The sequence below is a fragment of the Leptinotarsa decemlineata genome, unplaced genomic scaffold, assembly GCF_025532065.1.
Source record: "Leptinotarsa decemlineata unplaced genomic scaffold, Ldec_3_MD MMD2_tig00026347_RagTag_RagTag, whole genome shotgun sequence".
Lineage (NCBI taxonomy): Eukaryota > Metazoa > Arthropoda > Insecta > Coleoptera > Chrysomelidae > Leptinotarsa > Leptinotarsa decemlineata.
The window spans coordinates 3338198-3358098 of record NW_027412698.1 but is presented as its reverse complement, the minus strand read 5'-3'; the positions used below and the strand labels follow the sequence as shown (position 1 = coordinate 3358098).

Here is a 19901-nt window from a genome sequence, read left to right as displayed (position 1 = left end):
TCTGTTTCTGTGTGTGTATATATATATATATATATATATATATATATATATATATATATATATATATATATATATATATACAGGGTGTCCCTGGACTTCCTCTTTTCCTCTCGGGAATGTATAGATGGGGTCAAAATATCACCAGTACTTCATATAACTTTTTTTCCTAAAATCCTTCGTTACCAAGTAACGGGCCCTCGAAGTTACAAAATGAAAAATGTTTTTCTTTGATAACTTTTCAAGTGAATATTCAAAATCATCCAAATTTTGGTAATTGACTAAACAAATGAATTCCTTCGATGAGCTTTCATGCAGGAGTCAGTTGTTTTGCTACAAAGTCAGGAACGGACTACCCCCGATGGTCCACACCCCAAAACTTTGAAATGACAGATATTTTTCAATATTTTTCAACAAATTAAGGTTACTTGGACAATTTTATGAATAAAAGTACTCGTGTGGAAAGTCGATCGGAGCAATGAGTCTTGATAAAAATGTAGTTTCACTTGACGACATCAAACCCGCTCGTCCACCATTATTTGAAATGAATAATAATCAAAGTAGAAATAATAATGATAACGTTAATTCAGCAACATTTATCCTGAGATGTCTACCATTATTCGAAAATATTAGTTTTTAAGGAAAACGGAAATGATGGGTAAAATGTTCATAACGAATTTTTATAATGCAAACACGTTTAACTAACGAAACTCAAGAGCCTCAAGAGCAAACAGAAATGAAAAATCCGCTACAGAAACTGCTCGATATGATCACCTTCTCTCTCTATACATTTTCTTAGTCTGCGAAGACACCCTCTCTGTACTTGAAATAGCATTCCAGGGTCGTTTCGTATGGCTTCACAATGTAATGTTATTCTATTCAACAATGCATCTCTTGTGTGAATAGGTGTAGCGTAAACAAGGCTTTTTAGATGCCCCCACAGAAAGAAATCCAATGGATTTAAATCCGGAGACCGCGATGGCCATGAATATGGCCCACCTCTACCAATCCATCTATTGTGGAAAATATGGTTCAGATGGTCACGCACAATCAAACTAAAATGAGGAGGAGCGCCATCATGCATAAACCACATATCTCTTCGGGTTTGAAATGGAACATGTTCCAAAAGTCCATTCAAATCGTTCTGAATGAACTCCAAATAACGTTCTCCATTCAATCGGTCCTGTAGAACGAATGGTCCTATAAGATGGTTTTCTATGATACCAGCCCAAACATTCACGTTGAATTTCCGTTGGTGTTTGGTTTGCAATATCCCATGGGGATTTTCTTCGGCCCATATATGGAGATTATGAGAGTTGATAACTCCATCTCTACTGAAACCTGCTTCATCAGTGAATAAAGCTCGATTAATAAAAGTCATATTCTCTCTTTGCCTATCCATGAACCAATTGGCATATTCCAGTCGTGCTGGAAAATCTCGAGGTGTCGTGGCATGTACCTTCTGGATGTGAAATGGGTGGAGCAGTTGTTCCCTAATTATTCTATGAATAGTGGACTTGGATGTATGGAACTGTTGTGATAGATTTCTGATGCTCATTGAAGGATCATCAGCGACGGCTTCCAAAATATTTTCCTCCAATACAACGGTACGTACAGTTCTAGAAGCGCCCTCACCACCTCGTTTTGGCAAAACTGTACCTACAATAATATCGAAATAAAACAACGTGCTCAAATTAATTATCAATTATTACATACCTGTCTCCCTCAAGCTGCGATCGACACGCTCGAATGTTTCTCTTGACGGTACGTTCGATTGGGAAAATGCTCGGAATACAGACGACGAGCTTCTGCAGCATTACAAAATGCTCGTCCATAAAATACATGCATATCTGCATATTCATTGAATGTAAACTGTTCGGCCATATCAAAAAAATTCAAAATATCCTATAGAATATTGACAATACAATGATAGTCATATGACAACGCACCACTCAACAAAACAAAATCGCATTCCAGTTTCTCATTTTTTATCAAAACTTTCTAAAAGGTTTTTTTGTCAACATCTGTGAAAGAAATGGAACATAATTATTCCCTGGATATTTTTCACCTGATCATGTGCAGCCGTTTTTGTAGTTCATTCGTTTGCTTTTTATTAGTATAGTAAATATTTTTTCCGATGTGCGTTTTTTCAGCTGAATTTAGATTCGTGTTGAAGAATTTCTCCCATAAAATTATAATTATCAGTGAAACTCCTCAACAGTTTAGCTGTGAAGAAGAATTTGAAACATTCGAATGTTGAGTTTCATGAGATTCAGATAACTGATCAACACGAAACGTGATTATTCCACACGTATTATGTACATACAAAATATGGAATGAATTAGATATTTCATAGTAGAGTAGCTTGTTAGTTTAAAAACACCACGAATCTACAGAACTTGATATTTCTTTTGAAAAAATATCTGCTATCACAATTGTGACTTAAACTTCCATATAGGTACTGTACTTTTTGTTTACGACTTCATTTTAGCATACTTTGTATTATTCCTGTTATAAATGTTGTTGAATTAACGTTATCATTATTATTTCTGCTTTGATAATTATTCATTTCAAATAATGGTGGACGAGCGGGTTTGATGTCGTCGAGTAGAACTACATTTTTATCAAGACTCGTTGCTCCGATCGACTTTCCACACGAGTACTTTTATTCATAAAATTGTCCAAGTAACCTTATTTTGTTGAAAAATATTGAAAAATATCTGTCATTTCAAAGTTTTGGGGTGTGGACCATCGGGGGTAGTCCGTTCCTGACTTTGTAGCAAAACAACTGACTCCTGCATGAAATCTCATCGACGGAATTCATTTGTTTAGTCAATTACCAAAATTTGGATGATTTTGAATATTCACTTGAAAAGTTATCAAAGAAAAACATTTTTCATTTTGTAACTTCGAGGGTCCGTAACTTGGTTACGAAGACTTTTAGGAAAAAAAGTTATATGAAGTACTGGTGATATTTTGACCCCATCTATACATTCCCGAGAGGAAAAGTGGAAGTCCAGGGACACCCTGTATATATATATATATATATATATATATATATATATATATATATATATATATATATATATATATACTTATATAATGTACCACTGGGCATCCGGTCCAGCTTCGTTGCAGTGGGCTTCCGGCCTTCCGGCATATGTACGGAGTATATAAGTGAGTTCTCCAAAACAGGTTACATGGAATCCGTGACACCTAACAGGTTTACTAGGCGTCTGCAAAAACTACATACGCTTAGGTACATCTAAAGGATTACACAACTTCCAATATAATTATTTGCTTTGTTCGTTTTTATTTCGTTTCTAAGGTTTTGAGTTCGCATTCCTGACTTTCGGGTGATACACTCAGCGTCCATTTTATGATTATTATTTCACTGTTTCGAGTATCTCGAGAAATTTTTAAATATTCAATGACATACGATGTTATTTTAAAATTTTTTTTATTAAAAATTAAACTAAAATGTGGTGATCAATAAAATGAAATGATAATTTGTTAGCAAATATAAAGTGCACTTATTGATTAACAAAACAAACATGGTAATCCAAATCAGAAAATATTTCTAAGGGAAGGGCGAAAATACAACCTGAACTAACAAAATTATTTTTGTGCAGTTTAGGACGGCATAGTTCCCTTACCCCCTTAGCCCGTCATTTATTTATTTTTATTATATTTGTTACAAATATATACTTTAATGGAGTCCCACTTTCTGTCCTGAAAAACTCCAGGGTGCTGTTGCATCAGAGATAGGACTTCATCTTTTCTAGGTGCTCTACATTTCCTCAGATGATCATTGAAAAAATTTTCAGTGAGTTTCTTTTCCTGTTCAGACCATTGTTTCCTTAAAATTTTTGGCTTTCTCGGACAAGAGACAGTCTCCATTTGTAGTTGTTCATTGGTCGATGTTGTAGCAACGGATGTGTGGGCCAGTTCTGGGGCCTGCCATCCTCAACTACATTTTCTTCATTCCAATTCTAGAATGCTATCATCAACATCCAGCTGAGAAAGGCTTTTGCCTTTATATTGTTGAATTGATGTCTTTTGAGACATCAGAAAAATTTTAGAGACTTTTGCAGTCTGGTATATGTCAGATGGCAGTCTATACCACTCTTGATGGGTTTTAGTGGTATGGCCCATAAAACTTGCTAATTGCTCTAAATCTTCCTGATCCATCTTCAGTATCTGCGAAATCGTGGCCAAGTGCTTCCGCAACTTTGTTGAAGTTAAGGAAGCAACTTTTTTTGGATCTCCCAATGCTTTCGTTACATGTTTTCGAAAAACATGATAGCCACTTATAGGTCCATCTGTACCACATATACTGAATAAATATGGATTATTGGCTAGACAGAAATTGCTTCTAAATCCGACAGCGATATCCAAGGCCTCTTTAATGTTTTTCTCAAAGAGCACTGGTACACATCTGCCTCGTTTTCCACGTACAACAATACGTTTTAATTTTTTGATGCAGATCTTTTCTGCTGGTGATAGCAGCATATCAAGTCGCCCGATTCTATCTCTTCGTTAATGTATCGTTCATAAATATCCAGTGGAATCCTCTGAAGCTCTCCTACTCTTCTTTTATTGAACAGTAATAGACTACAGTATGCTGCTTCTATAATAGCCCTAAATGCATTTTCGTTTTTATCATTTTGTATGACATGCTCCTTGGCCGCGGATAATATGCTCTCCAGATACACTTTGAGCTTCTGAAACAGAAAAAAAATATGTAGTAGCAATAGTGAGGCATGCAAAAATTTCATATTGGTGTTTCTGGTCAAATAAAACAACAGCTTTAGCTTGTAATTGGTTTTGGGGAGGTTTCGACCACAAACTGTGCTACGAGTTTATGGAACATTGGTTCCAGGATTTTATGAGCTAGATATTTTCAAAAGTTCACATAAAGTAACCTTTGGGCTCTTTAATGAAAATAAAGGAGAATGTATCGACACTGACTGAGCATTATCATTCTGAGAGAACAAGATAGAAATATGCAAGTGTTGTTCAGGAAAAAGTTATAAAAGCTTTGAATACCTCTAATATTTCTAGAAGTGATTGAATATCGATCAGAAAATCTTGGAAGAGTTAACAAGTTTTATGGGCCGAATTACAACTTATTAAAAGTGATGCTTATGCAACGTTCAGTAAATTTTCACCTGAAAACAGGTGATAGTACACAAAACAAATTGTGCCACTGATTGAAATATTGTCGAACAGTTAGTGGTTCATTGAAGGGGAAATAATTTGAAAGCTCATTTCGGAATACAAATCGAGTATAATGAGTGTTAAAAGGTACTAAACTCTAAGATTCCTTGAAAAAGAAACTGACACAAAAAGCATTATATTCAGAAAAAGGATACAAGATTCAATTTTGAAACACTTATTTACCACATTAATCAATTAATAAAGAGACAAACTTACTGCCAAATCTTCAGCAATTGGTACTATCGTTGGTTTGTTAAAGCGCTTTACATTGATGTTTTTATTTATTTATTTATTTATTCTAAATTCGGGACACATACAGGTAAAAGAACCCAAACAAGTATCCACTAAAATACAGATTGTGCTAACTAAACTGGCGTTCAACAGGTAAATGATCTAAATGCTTAATCTAAAACATAAATGATTAAAAATTGAATATTTTCCTTATGTTACTTTTATACATTTGTAAGGACATGGAGAAAACGTCCAAATTGGAACAGTATCTGTTGAATGAGTCTGTAATTCTATTTATTGGAGAGTTTTTCCCCACATTGGTGTTATATGTGGAAGTAGCTAATAAATATTTATTCCTTGTGTTTCTCTGGGGTACATGAAAGGACATCATTGCTATCAACTCAGGTGAGTCAGGTGAGTTTTGTGCAGCTTCAGTCGATATTTCGATGGCCCATTCTTCTTCTATCAGTTTCTTCATGACATTCAATTCATCCAGCTTATCCGAGTTCATATTTTCTTGTACCTCTAAAGAGTAATATGCTGTAATAGCTTTTTTCATCAAGGTCCCCATTTGAAGGGCAAAAGAAGGAGAACCAAATGCCTTTTGTCCAGCATCGTAATTTGTAATACTTTTAACAGCTATAACTATATATTTAAATTTCTTAGGGTGTAACAGAGAAGCAAGAGTAAGCGACTTGTCCTCCAGTATTTTTCTAACTTCTATCACTATTCTTGCCAGCCTTCTCATATAACGTTTAGCTACGGAAATTAAATGTCTTTCTTTATGACACTTGACGTACCTTCGCCCAACTTCGCATATTATTTTGTCTCTTTTTGCGACCAAAGACACGATGTCAGCTTTTAATGACTGCAAAACCCCGGATATTCGCAAAGGATCATTTGGTCCGAAATATCCAGCTAGTAGGGTCTGGCTGTCTGACTGATGTCGATGGCTCCTATTATTGTTCTTTTTTTCTGCATTCAGGGAACAACGAGCAACGTGTCGTCTCAATGTATTCTTCATATAGTATCCTGAAATGAAACAAATGAAATTGAAAAATACAACAATTAATTTCAATTTCAAATATTTAATTAATATAATATTAATTGAATGCTGAGTTATTTTTCAGAGCTGTAACCACACAGACACATATTTTGTTTTCAAAATGAAGTGGCTTTATAAATTAACTCTTCAAATCGACAAAAGTAGTGTTAATCGTATTGACTCAGTATGCATTAATGAAAACCCTTGCTTGAGAAGTAAAAGGTCGAGATCTGATATCTTCTTGTCCAAACTTACCTTTACAGTGAATACAAGGGAGTAGCGTATCACTGGATGCTCCTTTGTTATTATCAAATTTCCGTTTTTGAACAGGTATGCAATTGCCAGAGATAAAGTCCCCTTCTTTTCTTATTTTGTTTTTGTTTTTCGATTTGGATCTTTTTTATCCAGCGCGAAAAAGCATCCCACTTCTAGTTCATCACCATGTTGCCTCTCTAGGTGTCTTGCAAAATTGTTCACCTGCACATCACAATAGGGACAGTGATGTTTTCTCCTCCTTTTATAGACCACACTATTCTCTTTATCTTGGTAGGTAGTTGGCGTACTTGTACAGGCAGAGGAAGTATTATCATAATTGTCGTTTGCAATCATATTACTTGGATATTCTATAGACTTTAATGCGGTGAAAATACCACTCTCAGACGTCATCATGGCAACTTCGCCACTGCATTCTGAAATTAATTAAATTATGTTATTTGAGTTGTATGAATTATAGTATCAGGTAAGAGTGCTCTGTATTTCCCATTCTGCTGAAATGCATTCGTAAAAATTATATTCGGTTGAATTTCTTACCCAATTTCTCTCTATCTCGGTTAATAGTAGGCGTACTTGTAATGACATTAGAGTTACTATCATAATTGTTGTTTGCAATTGTTTTGACTGCATATTCTACTGGCATTAATGTGGTGAAATTATCACTTTCGGACACTATTATGTCAATTTCGTCACTGCATCCTGGAATGAATTAAATAGGTTATTTAGCTTCTTTGTTTCATATTACATAGTTCAGATGCTGCGTTTATCTTACATTACATTTGGTATAAATATGACCAGGAAACGGTAAAATTAAAAATGTTAATAAGCTCATGATTTTTACTTTTGTAAAATTCCTTATCAGTATTTCGGAAAGTAACAGCTTACCTCCCATGCTAGCAGCCGAAATCGTCTGTAATTGAGCACTTCTTAAAATAGTTGGATTCACTTCGAGGTATCCAGCCACAGTTTCTTTTGATCTATCGGCTGATGTATCACAATAAGAACTACTCGTAGTAGAACTGAAAACATATTCGCTTCCGTCGCTTTCCGTTGTCGCCGAGACGGTTCCCGGAGCGGTCCCGAAAGGGTACCCGGCTGGGCGTGAGTTTGCAAGAGACCTCTTGCTCCTAGGTCGCGCGTCGCAGGCAGACCAGAGCCGGCGGGTGCTAGGCCACCGGAGGATCTATTTCTGTATGTGTTGTCGTCCTCGGAGTTTAACTCCCAGTCCTGAACGCCTCGCGTCCCCTGCATGGTCGTAGATTTCCGGGGCAAGACCTTTTTTTCTGTACACGACAAAGTCTCGAATTTATTTTAGTATACCCTATAATTTCTAGCTAACAGGCGCCGCGGGGGTACAGCTGGCCACCACGATGGCACTAGGCCGGACCAGAGGGTTCCCTACGATCCCTAACCACCTAGCCGACACACTATCGCGATTTGACCTACCTAACTCCCTAAGCCCGAAGGAAAGAGACCGCCTCCGGAGGCGCACGGTCGCTTTAAAGCCCCCAGATATCAGTGCAATGGGACAGCCCACGTAGACTGTCCCTTAGATATACTGGGTAGGCGTACCTCCCGATGTATTCAAGCATGGGTAGGCCAAATACGTCCAATGAGGCCGGCTAGTGGGTCCCTCGGTGCGGCGTGGTGCCGAAGACGAAGAAATACGAATTCTTTGTGTAAGCCCTGAGAAGGGCAGTATTAGAACTGAAAAGTTCCATTTGCAGTGATTGGCCTTAAGAAAGACCTTTTTTATGATATATCCTGGATTCCTGATTCCTGGGTCGTCGTTGTAGGTCGGCCTTGATAAAGGCCAGAAAAATTTGTTCCACAGTGTGGTCGTAACGAATTCAGATTGGGAAGTAAATTTGGTTTTTACTTCCCAAATCTCTGCCAGTAGAAACTGTAGCCGAAGACTCCTTGTACAACCTTTCAAATTCGTATTTAGACAAAACCAATGTCCAGTCTTTCAGATTTCCATTAACAATTATATTGTCTAATTATTATCTATTATCCAGCAAAATCTCCTCTGAGATTTAAGACTTCGAAATTTTTAGTAATTCGAGCGCAGACTACGAAGTGGACTTGACTAGCAGAAGTCGAACTCTGACTTCTCCGACCGCGGCGCGCGGTATTTATTCGTTCGCGGCGAGCGCGCGCAGGCTCCGCCTACCTTGTTCGCTGCCGTCTCTCGATGATCATTCGTTCTCGCGGTTCATATACTCTAATCGCTTTGTTGAAGATCTGGACATTGGTAACACCCCCCCGCCTAAAGGAGTCGCATACAGTTTCTAGCTAGCTGAGACTGGGAAGTGCTCTTTATTGAAAATCTTTTCAAAATAAACAACATTACACAATTCTGGTTACAAAATTTCCTTACATACTAATATATACAATATCTTCCCCTCTTAACTAAACTCAACTATTTACAATGATTGCTTGCACACTTCCTCGCCTGTCCCCTTGCAGGCTCCGTTGTGCAGCTCAAGTCTACATAGGAGATCTTAACTACCTTATTTCTAATTACTATCTATAAGTCCGCATGGCGTGGGTCTAGATGATCTTGCCCTTCACGCGGAGGAGGTGCGGGTCGCAGATCATCCACGTGGATGACCCGATCTACACCCCCTTTATTTACCACGTACGTACTTGGACCGAGTTGTCTTACTACGCGGCAGGGCGTCGTCCAGGTTGGACCAAAATTCTTTTTAGTGTTCTTATCCCGGTTTCTGCATAGCACCCACTGGCCTGGGGTAAGTGTCAAGGCCGGCACTTTGTCTCGATCCGGATAACGTTTCGCCCGATATGCTCTAGACTTTTCCTGGGCTGCCTCTACGCGCTGGGCACGATCCTCATTTCGAGGTTTTCGCCTCTTTTGCAAAGGAGTGTCCCAGTCGCTTGGCCGAAGCAATTCATAGCCCAGTAAAAGCTGACACGGTGTCATACCAGTCGCGGCGTTTACTCTCGTTCTCAAGTTAAAAATCGCCTCTGGCAAGAGACGTTCCCACTGTGACTCTGGCTTCCCGATTAGGGCAGCCCGCAGCATTTTTTTTTAACTCCTGAACTCGCCGCTCGACTGGATTAGCTTGCTGATGATAACCCGGACTAGTCCTGATCTGAATCTCATTTCTTTCACAAAACGTTTCCCAGTTCCGTCCGAGGAACATAGCAGCACTATCGCTAATGATTATTTCTGGGAATCCCCACCGATAACCAACTTCCTGTGCCACAAACTCGATTGCGGTATTTGCTTGAGCAGATTCTACTGTGCGGCACTCTACCCACTTACTAAAGCAATCGGTGGCTAATAAAATGTATCGGTTTCCCTTTTCACTAGGGCTGTAGGGTCCCAGAACATCGATAGATACCATCTGCCACGGTTGTTCCGGTTCGTTAGGACGCAAAGGGGCAGCCTCCTGCGGGGGACTTCTCTTAGTGGTCGCGCAAGTCAAGCAAGTTTCAAGATTTATTTGTAGGTCATCATTTTTACAGTTTTTGCAGTTATATTTACAGTTAGTATTTCCCTCAGTGTGAGGATGGATGCACCTAAGTAACTAAAGTACTTGTGTTGTGCTTTCCATCTACCACTCAGGGTATTCAATTATATACAATTGACTGTCTTATACCTATATCTATATACACACGCTTCAATATAGTTAATTGATTTATAGAATTGATGAATATTAGGAATGATGAAGAGCTTGCTGAACATCATTTATATTTAGCCGAATAAATCGAGAAGTTCGGTATTGGACATAATGAACGTTTTGATGGATTTTTTGAATGTATTGAGATTGGAATTGTTTCTTATGTTAGCTGGCAGAAGATTGAATAATTTTGGGCCGTGATAGAAAATACATCTCTGTGTGTGACTTTTATTAAATGTTGGTATGTTTATGGAAGAGCTAGTAACGAATCTTGTTTGTTTTTCTTTGTTTGTTGATTGAAGTGTGAGTTTGTTTGTGTACACCCAAACTGAACATTGGTGGATATAAAGTTCTCTTGTTTTCAGTAACTGCGTTTCCTTATATAAACATTTGGTAGAGTATATTTTAGGTTTCTTGAATAGTATTTTCAAGATTGTATTTTGAGATATTTGGAGGGTATTGATGGAATTGTTAAATGTACCACCCCAGGCAGCAGTACAGTATCTTATTACAGATTCTGCTAAAGACTGGTATATGGTGATCAAATTTTTGTATTCCAGAATATTTCTCAATTCATAGAATTTTTTTGTTAAAAGTCTGAGCCGTTTAACAACATAGTTTATGTGGTCATCCCACCTCATATGCCGATCCACTATAACTCCCAGATACTTAATCATTTTCGTTCTTTCTATAACAGCACAATTGCAATTTGTTGTATTAGTACACTCTCTGTCATGTATATGGATTATGTTATTTCCAGGTTGATCAATCTGTAATAGGGTGAATGTAATAAATTTGGTTTTTTTCACATTCAGACTCAGAAGGTTGTGATTAAGCCATATCTGGATATCTTTCAGTCCTTTTTCTGATTTTTCAAATGCCTCCTTCCAATTACTACCTGTAAATATGAGTGCTGTATCGTCCGCATATGATATGAGATGACCCCCAAAATTGTTGATGAAACAGATACTATTAATGTAAACAAGAAAGAGTATGGGACCTAAAACTGTTCCCTGTGGTACTCCTGTTTTCACTTTCATTGCTTCACTCAGACTATTATCAACTTTGACCTTTTGTGTCCTATGTGATAGATAGTCTTCCAAAATATTATATGTTGGGCCACGTATACCATACCCATGTAATTTTTTTAATAACATGTCGTGATCAACAGTGTCAAATGCCTTAGCTAGGTCTAGAAATATAGCTAAACATTTTTCTGATCTATCCAATGCTCCAATTATTTTTTGTACGAAATCTAGTACTGCTTTTTCGGTATTGGAGTTGCTAATGAAACCGAACTGTCTGTCTGTTAGTATTTTTTTGCATTGAGGTAATTTATAAGTCTACTTTTCAAGGATTGTTCAACTATTTTAGCAAAATTATTGATAACCGATATTGGTCTATAGTTTCCAATGTCATCACGCTTACCTGATTTATATATGGGGGTAACGATTGACTCTTTGAATTGGTGTGGTAGTTTACCATTTTTATAGATCAAATTCATTATGTGAGTTAATGGAGATATAACGAATAAATGAATATTCTTTATGAGTTTCGAGGAAATGCCATCAGGACCAGATGAACAGTTGGTTTTTAGTTTGAATATAATTTCAATCAGCTCATTTTGTGTTACTGGTTTCAGAAACATGGATTCTTGTTGCATGGTGTTTTTGAGGAAATGATCAGGTAAGTTTCCTGTTTTTTTAATGTTTTTTGCCATTTCAGTTCCTATGTTAGTGAAGTAATTGTTGAAATTAGTAGGATTATCTTTTTTATCAGAGATTGGTTTTCCGTTTTGATTTTTGAACGTTATATTACCGACTTTTGTTTTTATTGATGAGTTTTTCCAGTAATTTCATTAACAAGTTCCCACGTTTTTTTACAATTTCCATTTATTGTACTTAATCTATTTTTATAATATTGATTTTTTGTTAACTTTATAATATTATTCAATCGATTTCTGTATGATTTATATTCATTTTCCCTTTCTGAGGTATATTTAACTAATATTTCTTTTTCAGGTGATCCCGTTGCCGTATTGCGCTAATCAGGTCAGTAGTGATCCATGGTTAACTTTTTTTATATTTTTTATTTTGAGTATTGTATGAATATGATGCTGCTCTCAAATGAAATTCAAGTTTTTCAATAAATTTGTCATAACAAACCTGTATTTCATTAATCCTTATCACTTCTTCCCATTTTTCCCCTTTTAATGATTTGTGTAATTTATTGAAATTTATATTTTTTGCAAATGTATTTGATTCATTTTCATTTTCAGAAGGTGACTTTATTGTTCCTGATATTTCCAAGTATACTGGGTAGTGGTCGGTGATATCGATTTTGAATAATGCCGGGCTCAATAGTATGTTATGGTTCGCATTATTTTTACGAACGAAAATATGATCTATTATGCTTTGTGTATGAGACGTAACCCTGGTTGGCTTATTGATATAGGAGAAGTAACCATTTTCAGCAAGGATGTTGAGGTATTCATTAACAGAACCGGAATTTTCATCCATCAAATTAATGTTTATGTCACCTATAAATATGTCAATATTATTTTTTTTTTCAAATCATAGATGTAGTTTTTTATGTCGTTCAGATAAATTTGTGTATCAATGGAGGGTAATTTATAAGATGCTGTTATTCCAATCTCAATACCATCAATAGTCGATGAAATTTGTATTAATTTGGTTTCAGTTAGTGACATTATTTCGACATCAGCAATAATATAATCCTTGATGTATACCAATAGACCATCATTCTGATTTACCTTTGAATTGTTGTAATATGCTGAATAACCTGGTATTGAATAATCACTTACCGACTCGACATTCCATGTTTCCGATATAATTATTATGTCCATATGCTTATTCACCTCTTCTAGATAAATAAGGAGTTCATCAAAATTTTTGTTAATGCTTCTGATATTAAAATGAATAACGGCCAACGCACTCTTCATATTCCCTTTTCCATCAAAAAACACCCGAAAATCATGATATTCTTGTGTTTCAATTTCCTTCTGATTATCTAAAAATTCTATCATTCTGTATTGAATACTCAAAATGAAACTGAAATATAGTATTCGAGTAGAGACGTGTGTGTATATAGTAATAATTGAATAATCTAATATTATTCGAAATGAAGATAAAAAATAACCTAACAATAATGTACATAAAACAAAATATAGTTTCTTGGTAGGCTAATGAAAATAACATTGTTCGAAATCTCCTAAGTTCCTGTTGATAAAGTGTGATTACTTATCTTATTACTTTCTATAAAGAAATTTAGGCTACTGATTATTGAATAACATTTTGGTTATTCTAAAGAAATCACAGGAAGTGTATTATTTAGTTTCATTTTCTTCTGCACCAAATAATTTATCAAAATCCTCATAAGACTTTAAAATACATATTTTATTATTATAATTGACAAAAATTTGTCCTTCGTAGGTCCACACGTTTTGCAATGACGTTTTTTCAATAGCTTTATTAAAAATGTTCAACCTAATATTTGTTAAATCTTCCCTTACAACGATTCCGGTTCCTTTCAAAAACTTTTTCTTGTCATAAATTATTTGCTTCATCCCATGGGTTCCAAGTCTCATAAAAACTCCTCTTGTTTTTCCTCGGGTTTTTGATTTTTTTCCAACTCTAACATAATTCTATATCCGAATTACTTATCTCAATTGCCATTTTCGTATTGAAAAGTTTGATTATGCCTTCTCTCAAATTTTCTCCATCAGTTTCCTGGTAATTGAAGATTCGTAGGCTGTTTTTCTTCATGCTTTGTTCCATATTGTCAAGTTTTTTATGTATCACTGAATTTTCATTAATTATTTTTCTTGTAGTACCTTCAAGATTTTTTATTTGGTTTTCAAAGTGTTGTTTTACCTCTTTCATTTCGGTTTTTAGTTCGCTGACTTTTTCTTCTAACATTGAGAGTTTTTTATCAATGGATAACGTGACCGCCTGGGCTACACTATCAGTAATTGTTTTTATAAATGTCTGGTCTCTCAGGAACTTCGACATGGCATTATTTACTGCCGATTTTATTTCATCAACAACATCTCGCGTTAGAACCATTTTCTTAGATTGCACTTTTCACCAAGGTGTGATACTACTTCGTTTCTACAAGTACACAACTTTTCAGATTTTTTTATCTTGATTTACACACAATTTGTAATGATATTGTAGGAGCAATCGAACACACGACTATTCACAACATACCATGTTGCCACATGGCATATGCTGCATATGCTGCGATTTGTTTACGCATATTGGACCAATAAAAATGCCTGCTGACTTGATTCTGAGTCTCCTCGATTCCCGGATGTCCGGCGCCATTATGGTATCGTTTGATCAACGTGTCCCAACAGCGCCTCGGGACTAGCAACCTTTTCACGTCTTGGTTTGGTCCGATGTAATAGAGTAGATTATCTTCCATGACAAAGTCATGCAAAATACATTGTTCGTATTCAGACGGTTCCGGGTTAGTCCGGGCCCTCTCAATCCGGATCCGGAACCGCCTAACGCTGTCACTGGCTTTTTGCAACTCAGCGATCTCTTCAAACCAAGTTCGCAACTGGTTCAATGTCTCGAAATCGCCGGTTGTCACACAGACCATGTCGCAGACGTTGAGCATTTCGCTCAATTCGTCCATCAACTGGCACAGCATCTCGTCTTCATTTTCTTCGTCGCCGTCGGAATTTTTATGAGGGAAAAACATCCTCTCTACGTTCTTGTCTATGTCGACATTAGTTTCATTTCCCGTGGGGTTTCGTGAAAGAAAATCCGGGAGTTGATTTCTCTTCCCCGGAATATGTTCTATCGTGAAATCGTACTCCTGCAGGAGTAGAGACCAACGAGTTAATTTAGCTTTCTCATCCTTCATGCGATCCAGCCACGTTAGGGCCGAGTTGTCCGTGAACAGCGTGAAGTGACCGTCTTGAAGGTAGTGTCTATATTTTTTAATCCCCCATACGACGGCGAGGCATTCAATTTCATTTATATGATATTTGCGCTCAGTTGCGTTTAATTTTGCGCTGCCGTATGCAATTATCTTTCGTTCCTTGGTTTGCGGTTCCAGTTGAAATAACACCGCACCGATGCCGATGTGGCTGGCGTCTGTTTGCAAGCCGTAAGGGAGATCAGGGTCAGGTCGTGCGAGTTCCAAGGGTTGTGACACTGCATTCTTAATAGCCTGGAAGCTCCTTTGAGCTTCCTGACTCCATTGGAACTTCTTTTTGTCTATAAGGTCTGTGAGGGGTGCGGCCACTTCGGCAAACTTCGGGATATATTCCCGAAGCCATCCGGCAGTGCCTAGGAAAGCTCGCACTTGTTTGATATTCGATGGGGTAGGAAATTCTTGAACATTCAAAACATGCTGTTCTTGGGGCTTGTTACCGTCTTTGGAGACGACTCTACCTAAGTAGTTTAGGGTGGTAGATCCGAATTTGCATTTTGATGGCGAAAGCCACAGCCCATGTAGTCGAAGCCGCTCCAGGATTAACTGTAAATGGTTGCAGTGTTCATCCAAGCTGTGCGAGTAAACGATTATATCGTCGAGGTAGACTTTGCAGAATTTATCTACAAAGCCTACCAGAACCTCTGACATAAGCTTTTGGAACACTGCAGGTCCATTTTTTAATCCAAAACTCAGAACTTTAAATTCATATACTGCGCCGTCTGGACCTCCAAAAGCCGTATACTTTCGGGACTCCTTGTCCAGGGGAGCTTGCCAAAATCTATTTCGGAGATCTAACGTGGTGAATAGGGATGCTTTGCCCATTTCACGCACAGTCTCCTGTATTGGTGGTGAGTATGGGGCCTTAGTAATAATCAATTTATTGATTTGCCGGTAGTCGACACAAAACCGCAACTTTCCTTCCTTCTTGGGAACAAGAACTACCAGCAGTACGGCGAGGTACTTCTAGCAATTACTCCTGCTTCTAGTAATTTAGAAATTTCTTCGTGGACAATTGCCTTCCGTGCCTCTGACATTTTGCCGTATCTGGACTGCCTAAATGGTCGTTCTTCGCGAACGCGGATTTTGTGGACTACCGCCTTAGTTTGAGGTTGGCGAATCGTTTCCTCGAACACGTCGGGAAACTGATTTTTCACTGCCAATATCTTATCTTTTGTTTCTCCGGAAAATTGGGAATCCTCCAGTTGTACAGGACTAATAGTCCTCAGGGATCTCTGTTTTGCATTATCGGCCTCGAAGTATAGGCATAAGCGCGGAGCTTGGCCAAAATAAATCGACCCTCGGCCTACGTCGATCGTGGCCTGGGTTTTTCGGAGGAAAGGAAGGCCAAAGATGACCTTCTCCTGTAGTTTGGATAACACGGTGAATTTTATTTCGAACCTTCTTTCTTCAATCTCCACCGGTAGCGTAATCTGGCCCAGACTTTGACTTACATTGCTCTCGCACCCCATAAATACCGTGGCCGGGTTCGGGAGCCTGGTCAGGTCCATATTGGCTAGAACGCCGGATTGGATGAAGTTACTGGAGGCTCCGGTGTCCACTAAAGCTGAGAGGTTCAAGGAATTTATTACACAGGGGATTCTCGGAAGGCTTCTTCCGAGAAGGGGGCGTTCTTCAGCGAGAGACATATAGCACTCGAGATCTGAAGGGATTACTTTCGTACAAGGGCTTATATTATTGCAGTGGTTTAAATTCATTGGGGCCTTTAGCTCTCCACTGCTGTCCACTCCGGCCCCATCTAGTTTTCCGCCTCTCCGTTTTGGGGAGTGGGAACTGTCTCTACCACATTATTGTGGCTCCCACGAGAAGCGTTGGGGCTCGGCCTAAACGAGGGTGGTCCTTGTTGCTGGGTTGCTCGATGTGGTGGTCGATACACTTCTGTTGAATTGCTCGCCCTATTGTTACTCCAATTCCCTTGACTACGCGGAGCATTGTTAGCCTGGGAATTGGTTAAGTTCGGGCTGATTTGAGTATTGAAGCTTCTAGGGGCTGATTTAGACAGCCGTAAGTCTTCTTCGATACCAGCCGCGTCCTGTATAAGTATTTCTATATCCGAGTAACTCTTCCCCTAAAGAAACATCTCAGTTCAGGCAACAGCAGCTGGGTTATGATGGGCAGAACTTCTCGCTCTCGCATATACGGAAACAATCTCTTTGCGAGTCCCAGCTTCCTTATGATGAATACGTCGGCCTTCGTATTACGATCCTGGCTCTCACCATAAAACTTTGAAGTGAGCTTTGCCAGCAATTCTGGGCTGGCATACTTTTGAGTTAGGCGTGACACCATCATTGGCCACGATATCTGAGTTTGTGCGTAGATCGAGGCCCATTTCGTGGCCTCCCTTGTTAACTGGGCGAACAGGATATGGATCCAATCTTCTTCCGGTACTCCACTCCTTTCTAGTTCTACAGTTAACTTTGATATGAAGACCTTAGGGTCCCCATTTTCACTTCCTGAAAAAGTGGGTAGCCGAAATCGTTCAAACCGGCTATTGTTTGGCCTCTGTGCCTGGCCTATTGCATTACACAGTGCTACTGCCAAACGATTTATTGGGTCGTCCTGTGATACAGGATTCTCCCTTTTTACTGGTTCTTTCGTGGCCTCCACTTGGGGCTGGAAAGAAACCTGTTTCTGTGGGCGCCACTGGCTTGTTTTTATTTGGCCCGAAGCCAGAGAGGGCCATTCTTGGGAAGGACCAACTTGTCCTGTGGTTATCCTTGGGAGAGTCAAGGTGGTTGAAAGGGATGAAGGAGATTCTTCTCCTTCTCCTTCTCCCCTTCTGCATCCCTGAAGGTGCTACTAGGGCTTTCGAAACCCAGTGCATCAGATCCTTCATCAAAACTTGACATGAGCACACTGAAAGGGTTAGTTTGCCTTTCCTCTATCCCAAATCTAGCTTTTTCGTCAAAAGAAGCAGCTTCTGGCGTTGATGCCTCCTTCTGAAGACTCATTTGGGCCCCACGTTGGACGCCATGTCGCCGAGACGGTTCCCGGAGCGGTCCCGAAAGGGTACCCGGCTGGGCGTGAGTTTGCAAGAGACCTCTTGCTCCTAGGTCGCTCGTCGCAGGCAGACCAGAGCCGGCGGGTGCTAGGCCACCGGAGGATCTATTTCTGTATGTGTTGTCGTCCTCGAAGTTCAACTCCCAGTCCTGAACGCCTCGCGTCCCCTGCATGGTCGTAGATTTCCGGGGCAAGACCTTCTTTTCTTTACACGACAAAGTCTCGAATTTATTATTAGTATACCCTATAATTTCTAGCTGTCTAACAGGCGCCGCGGGGGTACAGCTGGCCACCACGATGGCACTAGGCCGGACCAGAGGGTTCCCTACGATCCCAAACCACCTAGCCGACACACTATCGCGATTTGACCTACCTAACTCCCTAAGCCCAAAGGAAAGAGACCGCCTCCGGAGGCGCACGGTCGCTTTAAAGCCCCCAGATATCAGTGCAATGGGACAGCCCACGTAGACTGTCCCTTAGATATACTGGGTAGGCGTACCTCCCGATGTATTCAAGCCTGGGTAGGCCAAATACGTCCAAGGAGGCCGGCTAGTGGGTCCCTCGGTGCGGCGTGGTGCCGAAGACCCATCAATGTTGATTCAACAACAAAATTGAAATTCAAGGGTATCAATGGAATTGGAGGAAGACAAAGTAAACCCAAATTCCAATTGAATGATATTGTACGTATAAGTAAATACAAAAATATTTTTGAAAAGTCTTACACTGCGAATTTTACCACGGAGCTATTCAAGATTGTTAAAATTGATAAAACCATCCCAACGCCTTATAATCTTGAAGATATGAATGAACAGCCGATTAGAGGATGTTTTCACGAAGAAGAGTTATTACGAACCGAGAATCCTGACGTATATCTGATTGAGAAGGTGTTGAAGAGAAGAAAAAATAAAGTATATGTAAAGTGGTTAGGCCTTCCTAGCGAACAAAATTCTTGGATTGATGAATCAAATATGGTTTAAATGTATCTAATAGTGACTTTCATGAATAAAGTAATATTGAAGTTTATTATTGTTTTCATTTCAATTATAAGTATGTGAATTGAAAAATATTGCAGCGGTAAATATTGCCCCAGCCATTCGCAATGTTCTGTGTATACCAAACCAAATTAATTGTATACTCCTTTCCCGCTTATATTTTTCAACTCACGATATTGAAAACACATTATCATTCCCAAAACTAATCGCCGTCACTCTGAAATGCAGTATCCAACTCTTTTTGCCAATTATCTCTCACTGATAATGCCGTTTCATAAAGCTTAGTCGACTCCTCTAGCTCAGCCTGAGCTTGTATTCTCGAACGTTGATGGAATTGCTTATCTTTACCAATTTTTGAACGGAGTTCATCAGCATCTTTAGACATTCTAGCCAATTCAACCTTCGCTAATGCAATCTTGGCATCTAATGCTTCAAGAGTTTCATTATTAGTATTAATAGCTCGCTCACATTTTGCTTTCCTTTTCATTTCCCCAAACCGATGGAGGGGAC

At 38.8% G+C, this 19901-nt stretch overlaps 1 protein-coding gene and 1 long non-coding RNA gene across 2 annotated transcripts; one reads left to right on the top strand and one right to left on the bottom strand.

Moving 5' to 3' along the window:
* Window positions 1-7951: 7951 nt before the first annotated feature.
* Window positions 7952-13363, top strand: LOC141486138 (uncharacterized). The gene is made up of 3 exons (XR_012467665.1): window positions 7952-12099; window positions 12435-12464; window positions 12692-13363. It is a non-coding gene; the product is annotated as an uncharacterized lncRNA (long non-coding RNA).
* A 2956-nt stretch (window positions 13364-16319) lies between these two features.
* Window positions 16320-17027, bottom strand: LOC141486188 (uncharacterized). Its single transcript, XM_074183908.1, has one exon. The coding sequence runs from the start codon at window positions 17025-17027 to the stop codon at window positions 16320-16322; it is 708 nt and encodes a 235-aa protein (XP_074040009.1).
* Between the last annotated feature and the right edge of the window lie 2874 nt (window positions 17028-19901).

Coding starts and splice junctions, on each gene's coding strand:
- LOC141486188 (XM_074183908.1), bottom strand. CDS start 17,027: ATGTCTCTCGCTGAAGAACGCCCCCTTCTCGGAAGAAGCCTTCCGAGA.